The 19,663-nt window shown below is 38.9% G+C and overlaps 1 protein-coding gene across 1 annotated transcript; it reads left to right on the top strand.

Moving 5' to 3' along the window:
* The first annotated feature begins 5,609 nt into the window (after positions 1–5,609).
* Positions 5,610–17,672, top strand: LOC120551422 (microfibril-associated glycoprotein 4-like). Its single transcript, XM_039788855.1, has 7 exons — positions 5,610–5,675; positions 7,218–7,289; positions 9,735–9,890; positions 14,047–14,085; positions 14,904–15,000; positions 15,148–15,315; positions 17,092–17,672. The coding sequence occupies exons 2-7, from the start codon at positions 7,284–7,286 to the stop codon at positions 17,343–17,345; spliced, it is 720 nt and encodes a 239-aa protein (XP_039644789.1). The 5' UTR covers positions 5,610–5,675; positions 7,218–7,283; the 3' UTR covers positions 17,346–17,672.
* Positions 17,673–19,663: the final 1,991 nt, after the last annotated feature.

Genomic DNA, 19,663 nt, shown 5'->3' on the forward strand with positions numbered 1-19,663 from the left:
TCCCAGAACTGTATTAGTAATGCGTTAAAATGACTGCATTACAACAAAAGCAACTAGAATAGAACAGCTCGAGACAAAGTGGTGAGCTACGAAAGTAAAAGACATGAATAATAAGTTATATAAAACTAAATTAGAATAGAATACAACGATAGAAAAGTATACCAAAGTAAATGGAGACAGAAGGTAAAATAACAGTTATCAACCCCCTGGGGCCGACGATGTCGTGCACAACAGCAAACCTCACGTTCTGTCATATTTAATAGAGTGTAGAGACTTTTTGGGTTTAGAAGCAGAGAAGACATTACATTTCAACGATATCTTTCTTGCAATCATAGACTTTCCAAAAGGGTTAAAACTGGGCCCAAACAGAGCTAAAACAGGGCTAAAACAGGGCCAAAAACAGAGCTAAAACAGAGCTAAGACAGGGCCAAAACAGAGCTAAATAGGGCCAAAACAGAGCTAAACTGGGCTAAAACAGGGCCCAAAAGTAGGAAAATAGTAGGCCTTCCAGAGGCTAAAAAAGGTATAAACAGAGCCTTGCAAAAGTATTCCTACCCCTTGAACTTTTCCACATTTTGTCACTTTACTACCGCAAACGTAAATGTATTTCATTGGGATGTTATGTGATAGACCAACACAAAGTGGCGCATAACTGAAGTGGAAGGAAAATGATACATGGTTTAAAAAACATTTTTACAAATAAAAAACTGAACGCAAAAGTATTCAGCCCGCCTGAGTCAATACTTTGTAGAACCACTTTTCGCTGCAGTTACAGCTGCAAGTCTTTTGGCGTATGTCTACCAGATTTGCACATCTAGAGACTGAAACCTTTGCCCATTCTTCTTTGCAAAATAGCTCAAGCTCAGTCAGATTGGATGGAAAGCGTCTGTCAACAGCAATTTCCTAGTCTTGCCAGAGATTCTCAATTGGATTTAGGTCTTGACTTTGACTGGGCCATTCTAACATACAAGATATTTTTTTATAACATAACCCTGCTTTAAACTTTTCCACAACTTTATCCCTGACCTGTCTGGTATGTTTCTTGAGCTTCATGATGCTGTTTGTTCACTCTAACAAACCACTGAGGAACTTCCCAGAACAGCTGTATTTGTACTGAGATTAGATTACACACAGATGGACTCTATCTACTAATTAGGTGACTTCTGAAGACAATTGGTTGCACTGGATTTTATTTAAGGCTATCAGAGTAAAGGGGGCTGAACACTTTTGCACGCCACACTTTTCTACTTGAAAAAGTTTTTGAAAACTATGTATCATTTTCCTTCCACTTCACAATTATGCTTTGTGTTGGTCTATCTCATGAAATCCCAATGAAATACATTTACAGTTGTGGTTGTAACGTGACAAAAGTTCAAGGGGTAGGAATACTTTTGCAAGCCTCTATAGGATCCCATCCATGCACCCTTTTTTCTATTGTACAGTCATGAATACCTGTGTATTGCATATATGCATGAAAACCCTCTGGGGTCAACCAAATGTCATCTTATCTCACCTTATCTTAAATGAACATTACTCATTAGCATCAGAGGTAGGAGACACACTGTAGAGTCCTGAATCGGCAGCACGGTCACATTTATCATAACAAAAAGGATTTACTAAACTAACCTCTGAATAGAGTGTCTTTGTTACTGCAGGTCAAAAGTTTGACAGATAATACATCTCATTCACTCTTCAGCTACGAAACACAACACTTTTCCTTAAGAACATTTCCTTTTCTGAAAGAATCAGAAACAATCTCCCCTTCATCCAGAGTCTAGGTGTTACGTTATCCTGAGGTTGGTTGTTTCCACTATGTAATAATAATAACAATAATAATAATAATAATACATTTTATTTATATAGCACTTTACATGGTACTCAAAGACACTTTACAGTAAAACCAGCACACATATACATATACAGGGGTCGGACTGGGGAGAAAAAGGGGACTGAGTGCGCCAGGCCCCTCATGTGAGGAGGGCCCAAAAAGAGGCTAGAATGAATAGCTGTGGATGTGGGGAGGGGCCCATAGAGAATGCCTTTCTACAGGGCCCAGAATGTTGTGCTACGCCCCTTCACATTTAGCACATTAAAGTGATGGAGTAGTTTCACCCTAGGGTCCTTTGCACCATGACCTCGAGCAAACACACCCCCAAAGCTTTTTCACCTGGGTCTAACATTGGGAGAGTTAGGCGTGAAGTAGCGTTATCAGCTGAATAGCTTGGCGTGAACTAATGGACCCACGTTTGTATCTCTTAAATGACCCCACTAATAATGCCCGAAATGATACCAAAGGTCTACAAGTAGTACAAATAGGTTATGTACTCATAAAACGATGGATTGGAAAGTTTGTAGGTACACCAGAAGTTTATGTAAATAGCACTTGCCTGCTGGCTTCTCGTCTCTGCTGCTGCTGCTAGAGTGCTCAGGGACAGTCTACAAATTACAACACCGAAAAGAGATACAACAAAAATATTTATTAATTTAATAATTAAATAAGGTAATGTCTCCAAACTTACCTCAATTATTACTTGTCTACTGCTAGTTATACTACAGCACTTACTTAAAAAAAAAAGTTAAATTAATAAATATTTTTGTTGCATCTCTTTTCGGTGTTGTAATTTGTAGACGTCCCTAAGCACTCGTCTTACAGCAGCAACAACAACAGCAGAGAGCAGAAGCCAGCAGGCAAGTGTTATTTACATAAACTTCTGGTGTACTTACAAACTTTCCAATCCATCGTTTTATGAGAGCATAACCTGTTTGTACTACTGTAGAAGTTTGGTATCATTTCGGGCATTATTAGTGGGGTCATTTAAGAGATACAAACGTGGGTCCATTAGCCCCTGCGCTAAGCTATTCAGCTGATAACGCTACTCTACGCTAACTCTCCCAATGTTAGACCCAGGTGAAAAAAGCTTCTGGGGGGGTGTTTGGCTCGAGGTCATGGTGCAAAGGACCCTAGGGTAAATTACTCCGAACCATCACTTTAACAACAGATAAGCAATAAAACCAACACATAAAACAAGCATATTAGTAGCAATTATAAACAATAAAACTAGTAACTCTCAGGTGAGAAATGTAAGACTATTGAATGTGGAAAGCTAATCTGAAGAGGTGTGTTTTGAATGTGTCCAGGTCAGTACAGTCATGGATGTGTATGAGTAGGGAGTTCCAGAGGGAGGGTGTAGATGGTGAAAGCTCTGTCAACCCATGTACGGTGCTTATGAACCCATGACATTCACAACTCCTAGCTGCAGTGCTTAATTTGTGAAGTGGGAGGTCCCGGAGCGCAGAGGGGGAGCGGATCTGGTGACTCAGGGGTTGGAGGTAACGGAACAAAAAAAAATTACACGTTAGGCTAAGCACTTCTCTCACTTTATATTGCAATTCTGTCTCCATTTGCTCTTGTATCCTATTATTTTAGTTTTAAATAACTTATTTATGTATTTCACTTTCTCTAGTTATCTGTACTTGTTGCATTTTTTGTGCTTCTGGGACCCTTGAATTTCCTCTCTGGGGATCAATAAAAGTTAATCTTATCTGACCTAATTTTAAATGATGATGCAACAGATTCCTTAGCATCAGAGGGAGGAGACACACTGTGGAGTCCTGAATAGGCAGCAAGGTCACATTTCTGTACATTCTGAACAAGGAAGGATGTATTTTTAATTCTCTGATGGGAATGAAACACAATACTTTTCCTTAAGAACATTTCCTGTTCAGAAACAATCTCCCTTCATCCAGAGTCCATTTGTCACATAGTCCTGACACTTTAGTACTTCTGGTTCGACCTGTTTAGTCTTATCTTAACAAATAGTCCTGAGGTTGTTTCCACATCCGACCTTTACAACTCCTAGCTGCCTCTAACAATGGAGGGTCCTGAACATGGCCCACTTGGGCTCCATGTCCCAAAACTTCCCGTGAAGTAAGAGAAATCCTTACAGAGGTGGGAGTTAAGATCCAAAGTGTCCATGACATACGGCCGCAGATCGGATGACACAACCACAAAGTCGATCATTGATTTTTGGCCTAAAGTGTACCAAGAACACGTACGAATCTCCCCATGCTCGAATAACAGTCAAATCTTTCCTCTCAGCAACGTATAGACACGTAGAGTAGAGACATTCTGTGGGGAGGACTCTAACACAGTGCTGCTCAGCTGGGGGCTCATGGGACATCTCTGGGCGACAGCCAGAAAGGAGATATTTCATGTCCCTACAACCAGTCCTCAGATGCCAGGGATCTGCATGCCTAGGTCCATGCTTTTGCCTACCGGCTGGTTGACATTACTCCTGACCCCTATGTATATCCCTGTGGTCGGTGGGCAGTGCCCAACTGGTCCCCATAGGACCAGATCCATACAGTTCTTGCGGCAGGAAGGGGCCCCAGTTTCCAGCTTCTTCTTGGTCAATTCATGGATTCCGCAAATGTCTCTTAGTCTGGCCCCTCCCCTGGGAGATACAACTCATTCCACTACTCAGGTATGAGGAAATCTCGGAACAAGTGAGTGAAGATCCAGTGTTATTTACCTAAGGTGAAATTAACACTCTCCATTTCTGATGCCAAAGAAACGCAATAATTTTCCTTAAGAACATTTCCTGTTCAGAAACAATCTCCCCTTCATCTAGAGTCCATGTGTCATGTAGTCATGAGACTAACAATAATGAATTTGTATATCGTAACATAAAATGGCGATGTTTACACACTAGTCAGTCCATCACTGCATGATGGGAAGCGTGGGCCATCACTATACACATGCTGGGCAGAGCTGCTGTGCATCAAGTGAGCGTGCATTCAGCTCAGCTGGTCGCTGGGTGGTGCTTTGCTTGTATTCAAACAATGAAGAACACCTTTGGAACAACTTGACTGTTTATTTAGCCTGCTCTATATCTCCCCACTACTGTGGGTGGCGAAGAAAGACCGCACCGCTTTTAGGCACTTAGTGCATCACTACAGCACACTGCTCCGCCGGTTGCAAAACGTGAATAAATGATGATGATACATGTGAATTAGAATACTTTATTGATCCCCTCAGGGAAATAATTTAGTAGTTAAATGCTTTTGGTCAAAAAATAGACTGGAAACATAAATAAACGCTTCAGTTCAAGTCACAGTTACAACCGTAAGACACAGCTGAGTGGAGACTGAACAGATTAATATGACTCGCATGTATACAGATACAATGATGTGCGAGTAAAAATAAATCCTTACCCCATCCAGTCTACGTGCACGTGGTGGATGGGTACGATTGAAACATCTATTTACATTGATGCAATAAAGGGGCATTTGCTGAGATACAGGGATCCGCAACTTAGAAGGAAAGTGGGACAGGGCTGTAAACTGTGGGGCCACATGGCTCCTTGCCCCCCCCCTACTTCTTGCGCCCACGATGAAATGACAGGATATGATACACTATAGACATTGAGCAGGACAAAGGCAATAGAGACAACACAATACATGTGGAAAGAGTTAAACCGTGATGAAGAAGATGTTTGGACAAACAATAAACCCCCATCGGTGCCGCAGCCTAGTTTGTGATTGGTCGGATTGGTGTGACATCACAGTGCCTTCTGCATATATAATCATTGAGGGTGTGACAGTGTGACAGAGTGAAGGAGAAGGTGCAACTTGTTTTCCTCTGGAGCTCAAAATCTCTTCAGTTCAACCTGCCGGTGAGTTCAGACATTAACATTACTTAATATTAATATTGATTTGGGATTTTGTATGTACTTAGTCTTAAGCTAAAGACACAAAAGGCAATTTTGGCCAACACTATTATCAAGCTATGGCTGTATTAATGCCAACAGATTGTATATTTTATATAACTGATTCAAAACTGATGCTGGACAGTCACTCCCAAATCTGGGAAGTCTTCTTTGTTTGTTGTGATTGAAAAGTGATGAAGTAGACCTCTCCCATTTTTACAGTTTTTTCCGATTGCTAGACGACAGTGGGCACAACTGGAGTCACATGTGCAAAACTCAAACTCCAGTCTGCACAGCAGCAGTTCATGTGGACCAAACTCTAGTTCGTTTTCCATTGCTTGAACACAGTTTTCAAAACTCTACACACTTATCCCATCACTTTAACCACAACGTGCACAACACTGTAGATTTACAGCACTTTGTTCAAATGCTAACACACTGCTATCAGAACTGTTAACCACACATTCAAAACAGAATAGATTTCAGTCTGGTGCCTATCAAACACTGCTGATTGCAATTTTAGCTGAAAGCCTAAGCAGGTGTTATTATCTTATCTTATTTTAGACTAGTTAGTGAACATATACAGTATTTATACAGAGAAAGCTCAGAAAGACTTTTATTGTATACAAACACCAAAAAGGAATGAAACAATTATACACTGTACCGTTTGAGAGAAACGGGTAAAAGAGCAAAGATACCAACATGTCCAGGTAAGATGTCTGAGGTTATATACACAGCTATAAAAAAAAGTGAAAAATACTATATCTTTACAATAGTAAAACTGCGTTCTTACTGTTTTTCAGAAAGTAATGGAGGTGAAAGCAATAGAAACACCACATTCATTAGTATTTAGAGATGATGCAGACATCCAATGTGACATCCAATGTGAACTTGCCACATGATGCTGGAGAGAGGCAGGATTAGTCATATTATTCTCTGGTACTGTTATGTACCTTTAGTTTTCTTTCCCCCAGTAATTCCATAAATTACTAGAGACAAAATACTTTATTGAAGAAAACTGCTGATTTTCATTCCTTCTTGTTTACATTTTGTAAAAATTGGTATGTTATACACTCTATATTTTTTCCTTAAATAAACTGTTGAGTAGTGTCAAGTCACTCAAATTGTTCAAACTGTAAAGATGAAAAAGTTTGTAATTTCTGTATTGGTGTTTGAGGCTAGTGTTTTTACTCTCAGTGTGTTCTGAGTGACAGTGTGTGTTATCTCAGTGTGTGTGTGTGTGTGTGTTATCTCAGTGAGGATTGTGCATAGTGTTTGGCTGCACTGAGCCTGTTTTGAGACGTGTGTTAAGAGTTGTGTTGCTTTGAATGAGTTTTGCAGGTGATGTGAACTGTTTAGTGACTGTTGGTAGTGCAGACTGTAGTTTGAGTTTTGCACACATGACTCCAGTTGTGCTCACTGTTGTTTAGCAATCGGAAAAAACTGTAATCTGCACTAATACAAAGTATTGAACACTAAAGTTTTAAATAATTTTTGGCATATAAACAGCTCATCAGAGATCCAGACAGACTGACATCAGGATTTTTAAAGCCTCATTCCAGCAGAACTTCGACAATGAAGGTAAATCAGTAAATCTTTGTGTTGTTGTGATTTTACCCCCCCGCATTTAGGCCTTTATTAGTGACAGCTTTTACATGAGAGGGGAGAGAGAGGGGGGGAATGACATGCAGGAAAGTGTTGCAGGTCGACCCTGTGACCTCTGCGTCAAGGACTGAGGCTCTATATATGGGTGCTCTACCACTAGGCCACCCAGGCCCCCAAATCAAATTTTGTTTTATTGTTATAGTCTCTTTTCTGGTCATTTCTATTGAAGCTACACTAAGGAAGGTGGCTCATGTTCATAATTGATAATCAGAGGTGTCAAGTAACGAAGTACAAATACTTCGTTACCTTACTTAAGTAGAAATTTTGGGTATCTATAGTTTACTGGAGTAATTATTTTACAGCAGACTTTTTACTTCTACTCCTTACATTTTCACGTGATTATCTGTACTTTTTACTCCTTACATTTTAAACATAGCCTCGTTACTCATATTTCAGTTTGGCTTGTTTTCATTCCGGCTCGTCATCGTTCAAAAAAACACACAACATTTTTTTTGATTGTGGTTGGATGAGAAGTATAAACATATACCATTCCGACACCCTATTGGTTTGTACGCGATCCATCTCACCTGCACAGACCCGGTGCTAATACGCCACCGGTGCCTTAACGACCGTTATCTACCGAACCGAATAGCAACGCAGATTTCGGTGCCTTATGTAGGTGCCACTTAAATGACTGCGCTTCTCTCTGATGCTCCGAAAACGGACGTTAGAGGGAACTGAAACATCGCCGCACGGGACGCTAGTTACGGTCACACTACACCTGATAGCAGGTAACGTTAGCCTAGCGTTAGCTAGCAGCTGGAGTGAACACGGTTAAAATTCTGACAGCTAAACGGTGTAAAGTGTGTCTGTATTTCACTGGAGAGGATTGTAACACCAGACTGTAGCTGCCGTTGTCTGAAAAACACAGAAGAGATGTGTCACCTTTTTCAGCCCTTCTGAGTTTGCAGGTATGATTTTATATATTACATTATAGTCATTATGGCCTTTAGAAAAATGTTTTTTTTGTGGAGGTGGGTTAGTGCACTATAGGCCCCTGTGGGGTGGGCTAAGCTTTTGTCTTTAACGGCAATTTTTTCCCCTTACATTACTTTTACTTTTATACTTTAAGTAGTTTTGAAACCAGTACTTTTACACTTTTACTTGAGTAAAAAGCTTGAGTTGATACTTCAACTTTTACAGAAGTCTTTTCAAACCCTAGTATCTATACTTCTACTTAATAATTTTGACTAGGGCTGTCAGCATTAACGGGTTAATCGCGATGCGATTAAGGGCCGAGCATAATGCGTTAATTTCTTTTAATCACATTAATCGCATGCCGGCATTTATTAATTTATTTTACACTTCACTCGGCTTGGCGTCGTGCCTAACAGGCTACTATTTTGACCCTTTGCTGCACCTTTACTTATCATCAAGCTGCCATACTTCCTCCTAACAAATCCTCCTGCTGCAGGCTGCAGCCATGATGGAGAAAGACAGCAGCAACACAATTCTGAATGGTGCTTTCTATTTTCCAAATCTCCCTGACGGCTCGTAGACAAGTCGAAAGCCACATGCACATTGTGTAAAGCCGAATTAAAATATCACCGAAGCACGTCAAGCTTGAGCTACCACCTACGAGCTAATTAACGTGAGTCAGGTTGATGCTACCCACTAGCATGCTACCGATTCAGGCAAAGCACTATTTTGGAGTGTGCTACAAGTGCTACTAGTTGCCGACCTGTTGATGAAACCAAATCCAAAAGAATTACTACCGCTCTTGCGAAATAGGTGGCAACTAACTGCAGACCTGTCAGCATCGTAGAGGATTCGGGTCTTAAAGACGTACTATGGTTGGCATGTTCTGACCTGTGTCATTGCCGTTGAGGGGGACGGTAGTTTCACCATACACAGCCTGTACTCCACGGAGAAAGCAGCCACACTGGAACTACTGCAAAGTGCAAACGCTGTCTCATTAACTGGTGATCACTGGACGTCAGGAGTAATCAAAATGATTTACATAGGAGTTACTGCACACTATATTGAATCTGGTAAAGATAGGGATTTTTAGTTTTTTAGTTAGGAACTTGAAAGAATTGTGCAATAATGACAGATTCACACATTTTTCTTTTGTTTACAGTAATAAATAATAACAAATACAAATCTTAAAATTAAGTTCATAAAGTAACTTTCTTTGCATTCATTTGATTCCCAGTCAAGATACACTGGTAAGAAATGTAACTGTAAGATTTACTCAGAGTACATTTTTAACAGGCCTACTTTTACACAAATACTTTTGCTTGACTGCAATATTCTAGTACTCTTCCCCCATTAGGTTAATTTAAATCTGCAGGTCAAAATGTTGAAACAGTCCAGAAGCTTTTAACCTTACGCCATGTCAACTTAATATCTATGTTCCAGCTGGTTTCAGTCGTCGTCCTGCTCCTGGCTCCAATGTTGACCAGCTGCTACCCTCCTGTTCTGCCCAAGGACTGCAGTGACATCAATAATAATCCAGACACCCAAACCAGTGGAGTGTACACCATCTATCCCATCAGATCCACGTATGCCATCCAGGTACACTTCATCCTCTCTGGGTTGAGGGTTGACCTTAAGATCAGGGGTCTTCAACGTTTTTTAAGCCAAGGACCCCCTAACTGAAAGAGAGATGGAACAGGGACCCCCTGCTCAGGGGCGCCGTATAGGGGGGAAAAGTTAGGACAATTCCAAGGGCCCATGACTGACAGGGGCCCCAAAAAATAGGTCAAAACCAATATAAAATTATTAAACCATCATCATTCAAGTATATATATTTCAAATATAATAATACAATTAATGATCTCTTTGTTTTACTTGTTTTTGGCAGTAAAAGTTAAATATCCCCATTGACCAAAAAGTAAACATCCATATTGACCGACCACCCCCCTGTATCTGCATGAAATGGTTTGGTCCTGCCTTAGCGTACTCAGCGACGGTGTTTAGTTGCAGTCAGTAGATGCGCCAGAACTACAGTGACCACAATGTTGCCAAGTAACATTATATCAAAATCTAGTTTTCAAAAAAGGAAAGAGAGAAAAGAGAGGAAAAACAAAGGAAAGGGTGTCAAACTGTAACCCAGTTTTTCACCAAGAAAGGTGGGTATCCTCTAGTCTGTGAGTGGTATTAACCTGTTGGCTTAATGTCCATAGTGAAATAAGCTAGCTAGCTACAGACTAGTGTTAGCCTACATTTAATCACCATTTAATCAGTGCAGGGAAACGTTTTGCAAGATATTCATATTCAGTCATTGTCCCTGCCCCTTTTAGCAGACTTAACAGATGTGTCAGCAGCACCCCAGTCTCCCCCTAACTGTGCCCATCCCTGTCCCAGTGAAGAAGGTGAGCAACATTGTGTTCAATGACATGCCAGTTAGCATCACTGCAGGGAGTCTGTGGGGATTTCTCTGTCTCTCTTGCTCTTTTTACCATTACAAAAAAAGAAAATGAAATATTTGTTAATGACAAAAATTCAAACACATTAATAACAATTATTTTATCACATAATGTAAAATAAAAATAAAAAACCTACTGTCTGTACTGGATGCTGGACAGTGAGTAGCTTACCTGAGCCTGCATGTAAGATACAGACAATATTAAAATAATCCAGTTTGATACGTTCATGTAGATTGAATTATGGAATGACATCTATAGATACAGACTTTATTATTCCCATCATGAAGGACAATTTATTTGAGAAGCTTGCACACACACACACACACACACACACACACACACACACACACACACACACACACACACACACACACACACAAACACACAAACACAAAAAAATCTATCGTATCTAATGTATGTAATCAAGTGGTGGTGATACAGAACTAGGTAATTTGGGTCAATGTTCTGTAGTGTTAGTGTTATTTATTAGTATATGGCAATCTTGCATCAAATATTGAAATACATACTAGACTTGCATGCAGGGGTTAAATTGGGCCGGGGCTCTCCGGGGCTCAGCCCCAGCACATAAGCCTGCTCGTGTCCAGATGTGCCTGCTTGCAGTCTAAATATGTCACAAAAAAAAAGATGAAAGTGATGCTTTTGAAAACATGATATTTCTGACAATAAATGAAAGATGTTTGAAATGGCATGTCTATTTTGTCCCTAATGCCCTAATACCTGTTGATACTACAACAATGCAAAATATAGACTCTTAACCTTGCAGTTTTGCACATATCATGTAAGACTCTATTTCTATTTCTTTGCACAAAACTCTCCAGAAAGTGCCATTTAATGGTTTATTTTTCAGTTTTTTTTATGGACCCCTGGACCCCCCTAGGGAGAGCCCCCCCACATAACAAATTCCAATTTAACCCCTGCTTGCATGCATGTACAAATCACCAGCAGCAATATATTGTGCTAGTACTAGTATTGAACTACAAGCAGCAAGACAGTTGCAAGCCTTTAATTAGAGTTATGTAAAGCTTTTGATGGGACAGTTAGGTCCTAGAGATGTGGTGACAACAGCTGCGCAGAGGGGGCCCAATTAGATTTTTTGTCATGGGGCCCAAAATTCCTGGCGGCGCCCCTGCCCCTGCTACATAGAAAATGAAGTTGCATATTAAACTGGGCCTACAATAACATGTAGGGCGGCCTAAAGCCTTCATACCTTTGTTTGCATAGGCTATTAAAATAGTCTAATAATTGTTGGCATGATTTTATAAATCATGTTTTAATGTTAAAAACACATGTGGCAAAGTGAATCATGCCCTCCTTAAAAAAACTTACTCTCGACACCTTCGAGGCAAAAATGTCCACGCACACAAAAACTGTTATTAAATCATCATATATCAATATTTTTTTCTGCTTTTTTTTAATAAATCACTTAAACAACTTCTAACCTAATCAAAACTACCAAACATTCAATCATTTTCAGGATTTTAACCCTTTAAATGCCAGTTTATATATTTGAAGTATTTCATTTTTTATTACAAAAAACACAAAAAATGATTTTTTTTCCATATAATGAATAATATCTAGATGGGGCTTTGGTGGTGATTAGAGGCTTGGATATGTCAAAGATAAGCAACAAAATTAATTTGATTGCTTTAGTATTTTTTACATAGTTCCAGATACTCCCTTTGGACACCTTCGAGGCAAAAATGTACATGTCCAAAAAACTGATATTAAATCATCATATATCAATATTGTTTCTGCTTTTTTTTCATAAATCACTTAAACAACTTGTAAATTGCTCAAAACTACCAACAATTTAATAATTTTTTGGATTTTAACCCTTTAAATGCCAGTTTTAAATCTTTGAAGTAACAATTATTTATGAAAAACCCAACAAAACATTAATTATTTTCCATAAAAGAAATCATAGGGGAATGGGGCTTTGGTGGGGATTAGAGGCTTGGATATGTCAAAGATAAGCAACAAAACTGTTTTGATTGCATTAGTATTTTTTATGTAATTCCAGATACTCCCTTTGGACACCTTCGAGGCAAAAATGGCCCCATTGACTTCCATTATAACCACATGTTTTGATCTCACTGCCTTTACAGTATAAAACCATGCATTCTGTAATATCAGCATTTCATTTGGAAGAAAACTAGTCATATTTGACATTTTTACAGTATTTCACCAGATTCAACCATTTTGCCCTTGTAGGCCGATGCATGAAATTATAGTTATATTATGGAGCTCTGTGTGTGTGTGTTTGTGTGAGATCAAAACATGTGGTTATAATGGAAGTCAATGGGGCCATTTTTGCCTCGAAGGTGTCCAGAGGGAGTATCTGGAATTACATAAAAAATACTAATGCAATCAAATCAGTTTTGTTGCTTATCTTTGACATATCCAAGCCTCTAATCACCACCAAAGCCCCATCTACATATTATTCATTATATGGGAAAAAAATAATTTTTTGTGTTTTTTTTTTATAAAAAATGACATACTTCAAATACATAAACTGGCATTTAAAGGGTTAAAATCCTGAAAATGATTGAATGGTTGGTGGTTTTGATTAGGTAAGAAGTTGTTTAAGTGATTCATGAAAAAAAAGCAGAAAAAAATATTGATATATGATGATTTAATAACAGTTTTTGTGTGCGTGGACATTTTTGCCTCAAAGGTGTCCAGAGGGTACAAAATGAATCATTTAAGTATAAAAGACATGTAAGAGTAAAAAACACTGGATTTAAAAAATTTGACTGAAAAGAAGGATTCCTACAAAATTTCATGCCATAAGAAGTAACACAGCAAAAATGATCACAAAATGAAAAAAAAAAACTTGAGAAAAATGTACAAAAATGACCGAAGAGGGCATGAGGGTTAAAATTAACTATCTGTGGATGGCTACCTTAGTGACTACCTTGCCTATAGGCCAGTATGCCTATTATCAGTTGGGATTAATATTTGCTTATAATATGTTGGATTCATGTTAGGACTTTTTAAAACTTAAAAACTTAACAATAATTTGAAGGCCCCCCTGCATTTCCTCTGAGGACCCCCTGTTGAAGAGCCCTGCTTTAGATGATAAAAGTGTTACATGTGAAGACAGTGAGATCATCTCTGACAGAAACATAGTTACAAGTTCTGACTGATGCTTCTAAGACAACAGATATAAGTAGTCATAGTTGTAGTAGTATTCATAGTACTTGTTACAGCCTGTGTGAATATATTGTATCAAGTGTTTGCAGCTGAAACACATTTGCTAATGGTTGTGTGTTTGTGTGTAGGTGTACTGCGACATGAACTCAGAAGGAGGACGCTGGACGGTGAGCTTTTACTGAAGTCAACTTAAAGTCACAGCCGAGTCTTAGTTCTCTGAATGTTCTCTGAGGTTCTTTCCAATCTCATACATACTCCAAGTGCACAGGGGGTGATACTCCCATAGTCATGGGACCTGAAGTACGTGGCTACTGCTTGCATACACATTGACTTGCAAAGCCATACCCTGATGATTAAAATACACAAGAGAGGCAGGTTTATTTTAAGTCAGTTTACTGCAAGGCTTATTTAAGAAGAGCAAAACCAATGCAAGGGTTCAATTGGTAGCTTCAATTAATAATTAAAACCTGCAATACCTGTTTTGTTTTGGCCACGTGGGGCCAGCAGAAACAAGTAATGACATATCATCACCTTTTTCAATTTGAAATGTTGAACTTGTTTGCAAACATTAACTTATTTTCACATCTAGCAGTTACGGGGAAACATATTCTTCTTTCATTATCATTAGATCCCTAAAATCAGACGGGAGGGGCATCTCCCCATCCTCCTGAAACTGAACTGTTGCTTTCTGCCTTTCTTTAACTTAAAGTTTAGAGAAGAACAAGAAAATGACTATGCAGATTGTCAAAGATTGCACACTGATTGACATAGAGATAAAAGTACAGGTGTTTAATCAGTAGTCCATATGGTGTGGCCAGGCATACCCCTGTTATATATGTAACAGAGTGGAGAGATATGATACATTAGTGAGCACACTATTTTATGGGACTATTAAAAGAAACCAAAATATTCCCAATGACCTGAAATAACAGTGAAATCTTGCTGTCTGTAAACTTGATCTGTCAGATATCTTTTGTGTTTCCAGGTGTTCCAGACGAGGATGGACGGCACAGTGAACTTCTACAGGGGCTGGGATCAATACAAGACCGGCTTTGGTAACCCTGCTGGAGAGTACTGGCTGGGTGAGAAATGAAACCAAACTAACAGTCACGAATACATGAAACTCACTATTCATTTAGTACTTAAGGTCAAAAACTCCACATGTCAATGCCAATCAATGTCAGAGAATATTTTACTAAATTACCAAAATGTTAAACGTGTGTCTGTAGGTCTTGAGAACATCTACCAATTGACACGCAATCGCAAGTCCGAGCTGCTGGTCCAAATGGAGGACTTTGAAGGAAACAAAGCGTTCGCTCGTTACTCCTCATTCTTTATCGATGCTGAGTGTGATGGATACAAACTGACTGTTTCTGGATTCTTCAACGGAGGAGCAGGTGATGTTTCCACATTATCTAAAGACAGGCATTGCAAATTAGCTTAAGTTGTAAAGGTACAAACTCTAAACAGCAGGAATTTAAGTACTCAAATATTCAAATAAGCCAAACTACAAATATCTACATATAAGTGCAACATGTGAGTGCAATTTATTAAATTTTTTTTATATATAGCATCATCTTCTTGGCTAAGGTGCAGTTGGAAAAGATGTGTCTTTAGCCTGTGGGGGAATATGTGTAGACATTCAGCTGTTCTGATGTCAATCAGGAGCTCTCTGAAGTAGGCTAGTTGTAGCCGGTTACCTCCAGGATCTGTGCTAGGTTAAGCTAGCGGTGGGTGCGTCAGACAGAGTTACAACATGCACAGAGATGAGAAGGGTATGTATGGACTTATCTAACTCTGGGGGATAGGCTGAATAAGACAAAGTTGCAATAAGTCGCCGTGTTCCTTTAAGCCATTAATGTTGTAGAGTGTGGCATTGGTTTATGCTTATTCGTGTCCCTGCACAAATAAAGTTGTACACTTGCACAAGTTGCTGAGAAATCCAATCAGTCCTCTGGTTACATTACATGAATCATGTTTTCATAGTTGTCTCTAATTCTGTTTTAATGAAGAAAGTTAAGAGGAAACAAACATTCGTCAATGATTTGAGTGTTTAGGTTTCAGGTGTCTGTATCTTAGGGCACTTTATTTATCTGTACTCTTAGACTTCAGGTTGTTTTGCTGCAGTACCAGTACAAAGTACCAGTAGTATTTGTAGGAGTACACAAGGCACTAGTACAAGTACCCGTAATTATTGAATTGATTTTAAACTGCATTTAATTTATTTATTAATGATTTCTTTTAGCTTTTTAGCTTTAAGTTCTCTGCTTGCTAACTAGTTCTCCTGCTCTCAGTAGCATCATGAGGTGTTTGAGTGTAGCTGACTCAATCTGTGGATTTATCATTTTAATTAAACAATCATAGCCATTAAACACCAGTAGTCCAGTGTTGAGTGTGTGGTTTGTGCAGTAGAGATAGATAGATAGATAGATAGATAGATAGATAGATAGATAGATAGATAGATAGATAGATAGATAGATAGATACTTATCTAACTCTGGGGGATACGCTGAATAAGACAAAGTCCCAATAAGTCGGCGTGTTCCTTTAATGTGGAGATTGGTTCCCTTGGCCTGTCCCCTATGCCGCCTTAAACAGAAGTCATTCTTTTCTCTAATTCTTTTTTTATGAAGAAAGTTTAAGAGGAAAAAAACATTTGTCAATGATCCAACTGTTTAGCAGGTTTCAGGTGTTTGTATCTCAGGGACTCTTTGCACTTTATTCATCTGTACCCCCAGACTTCAGGTTGTTTTGTTGCAGCAGCTGAAGTACCAGTAGTATTTGCAGGTGTGGTAGCAGAGTACAAAAAGCACGAGTACTAGTACCTTTAATGTTTAATTAGTATTTAATTCATTTATTAAGGATTTCTCCTAGCTGGTTTAATTTATCTGCTTGTGAACCAGTTTTCCTGCACTCAGTAGAATCATGAGGTGTTCAAGTGTTATAGCTGACTCAATCTGTGGATTTATTATTTTAATTAAACAATAATAAGTATTAAACATCACCAGTCCAGTGTTGTGTGTCTGGTTAGTTCAGTAGTTGTGTTATTTAGTAATACTTACTGTAGGTAGAGAAGTAGACTGTGGTTATACTGGTCAAATAAATACACTTAAACAATATATATCATTGTTAGTTGTATCATAATATTCTGAATGTACACTTGTGTTTCTGTAGGAGACTCCATGAGTTATTTCAACGGAATGAAGTTCTCCACCTTTGACAGAGACCAGGACTCCTCTGGAGGGAACTGTGCCAGATCATTCCTGGGGGCGTTCTGGTACAACAACTGTCAAACTACAAATCCAAACGGTGTTTATCTTTGGGGGGCTGACAGCACTATCCCTAATCCTGGAGTGGATTGGTCCTCCTGGAAAGGTTATAACTACTCCCTGAAGATCATCAGCATGATGATCCGTCCTCTGGTGTAGTTCTCCAGGACCAACGTCCAGCAGAATATCAGCTCATCTCTTGTGATTTCTTTCTCTTTCTCTCATTAATCATTTAATCTCACAACAGGTTTTATTTTCCTGAAACTGGGCACCAACACAAGAAAACCAACTGATGTCTGTAAATCTTGTTAGAGTCTGTGATGGTTTAAATCAGTCGCAGCTCGCTGCAACGTGGAAGAAAAGTCAGATGTGTCTCCAGTTGGGCGGCTGCAGCAGGAAAGTAGGGCCCATAATCTTTAAATGGAAACACATATATAGTCTGATCAGGTGTTAATCACTGCATGAACTGATAACATGAGTCTAAAAGAGAGAAAGAAGTAAAGAAAATGAAAAGTATAAAAAGATCTTTGTAGTTCAGGACAGCCAGTTGATGTTTGGTGGAGGTTTGAAACTCTAATGTGAATCTTTATCTGCTGAATGGTCACAGTAAATAAGAAGCTGAGCATTAAGATGATCTGATGTCTTCACTTTGTCTTCTATGGAGGATGCTTTTATTCATAATTAAAATTAAAAGTCAAAGGGGAAAATTTAAAGAGATCAAATTACAAACATGATTATACTACATTAAAGGGAATAATCAATGTAAAATGAAAAAGCAAAGGTAAAAAGTAAAAGAAAAATCATTTGAAAATATTAAATGACAATGGAAAAAAGTGAGGAATTTAAAATGAAAAAACTAGTTTGGTTTTTTATTTCAGATACCATTTTGATGACTGTAACCCTTTTTATGACTCTTTGACATGCTATACTATGACTTTTTTTCAAAATTTTTGACATACTATAAAAACGTCATAGTATATATCAGTGGTTCTCAACCTTTTTTAGGCCAGCGCCCCCCTATCCATTAACCAGGTCCCTAACTGCCCTTCATCAAATAATATGTAGGCTAATTGCCCGGAACATTAATGATTATGCTCCAATATTAGAGTCTGTTATTGTTACTACTGTTATCAAAAATAATAAAAAAATCATATAATTGAATGACAAACAACAGATTTATCAGTTTCCCAGGGATCAAAAAGCCATGTGAATAGAAATTATATTTACATGTGTTTAAAAGAAATGCAACCATTTGACATTCAATTTAAATTAGGTAACAGCAGCCAATCAGAAACAGCTAGCAATGTAACATTCAAATCTAGTTTTTATTTAAATCTAAATCTATAATCAAATTGTTCCAACGCAAAACAAGCTGGCACTTATCAAGGGGTAAAAGCAGAATTTCACTTTCAAAGGAAATAAGTTTACAACCTTTGAAATTTAGTGAGAGCCCTGCTTTAATTATTTTTGCACAGAACTCCTACTCAGCAATGATTTGAAGGACTGTCAAATTGATGATTGAAACCGTCATTTGATTTACACTACTGAATAACATTAACATAAACAAGCGCACCCAGTGAAAAGAGATAATAAAGAATACATGACAGGACTTCACATGATGACATCCATAACTTGGATACATTTTTACATTTTTGGTGGATCCTTATGAACGAAAGGCATATAAATAATTGAAGAATCAACAATTATTCAGACTCAATGATGTTTACTATGCTGGTTGTCTTTTAAATTATACTCTGTGTTTCCATTAAATTAACTGAAGAACCTAAATATGTAGACTATTATAACGAGGTGGAGCAAGCACATGTTGACAAAAGTTTAAACAGCTCAAGTTGGCACCGGGTGGGGGTAGACTCACCGGCAGCCACATCAGGCCAGTGACAGGCGATTAATTCGGACTCGGCTTTTATGTGATTTATGTGCTGGTTGAGCCATCACTGTAGCAGCGTTAGCACGTAGGCTACTTCCACAATGCGTATTCATGACTCAATGCGTATTCATGTCGGTTATTGGCTGGAACACTGTTTGTTATGGTTTGGTGTGCAGGTTGGTTTGTTTGTTTTTGTTGCCGTTTGTGGAGCCTGGGCTGTCTACAGAGACCGCGTTTTTATCTGCTAGCTGCCTGCCAGGGGACAGGCAGCTAGCAGATAGTGAGGAGATGTTTGCTGTATGTGACAAAAAATGTTGTAGCCTAAAAAACGTGTCACATCACTGTGCATCCCTGTGAAGGCTGGGGACATTGAACCCGAGTGGACAATGTTCAAAGTTTCCATTGCTGAAGCTGCGGCGAGGAGCTGTGGTCTAGGGTCTTAGGTGCCTCAAGGGGCGGTAACCCACAAACACCATGGTGGACAGGGAGGCCGTCCGACTGAAGAAGTAGTCTTTCCGGGATATGTTATCCCAGAGGACTCCGGAGGCAGTTGCAGGGTACCGAAGGGCCCCAAGGGCTGCAGCCTCTG

The sequence above is a fragment of the Perca fluviatilis genome, chromosome 21 (genome assembly GCF_010015445.1).
Source record: "Perca fluviatilis chromosome 21, GENO_Pfluv_1.0, whole genome shotgun sequence".
NCBI lineage: Eukaryota > Metazoa > Chordata > Actinopteri > Perciformes > Percidae > Perca > Perca fluviatilis.

Excerpts from the sequence above, each read along its gene's own strand:
- LOC120551422 (XM_039788855.1), top strand. Across the intron at positions 15,001-15,147 it reads TGCTGGAGAGTACTGGCTGG|GTCTTGAGAACATCTACCAA; the intron begins GTGAGAAATGAA and ends GTGTGTCTGTAG. Across the intron at positions 15,316-17,091 it reads ATTCTTCAACGGAGGAGCAG|GAGACTCCATGAGTTATTTC; the intron begins GTGATGTTTCCA and ends GTGTTTCTGTAG.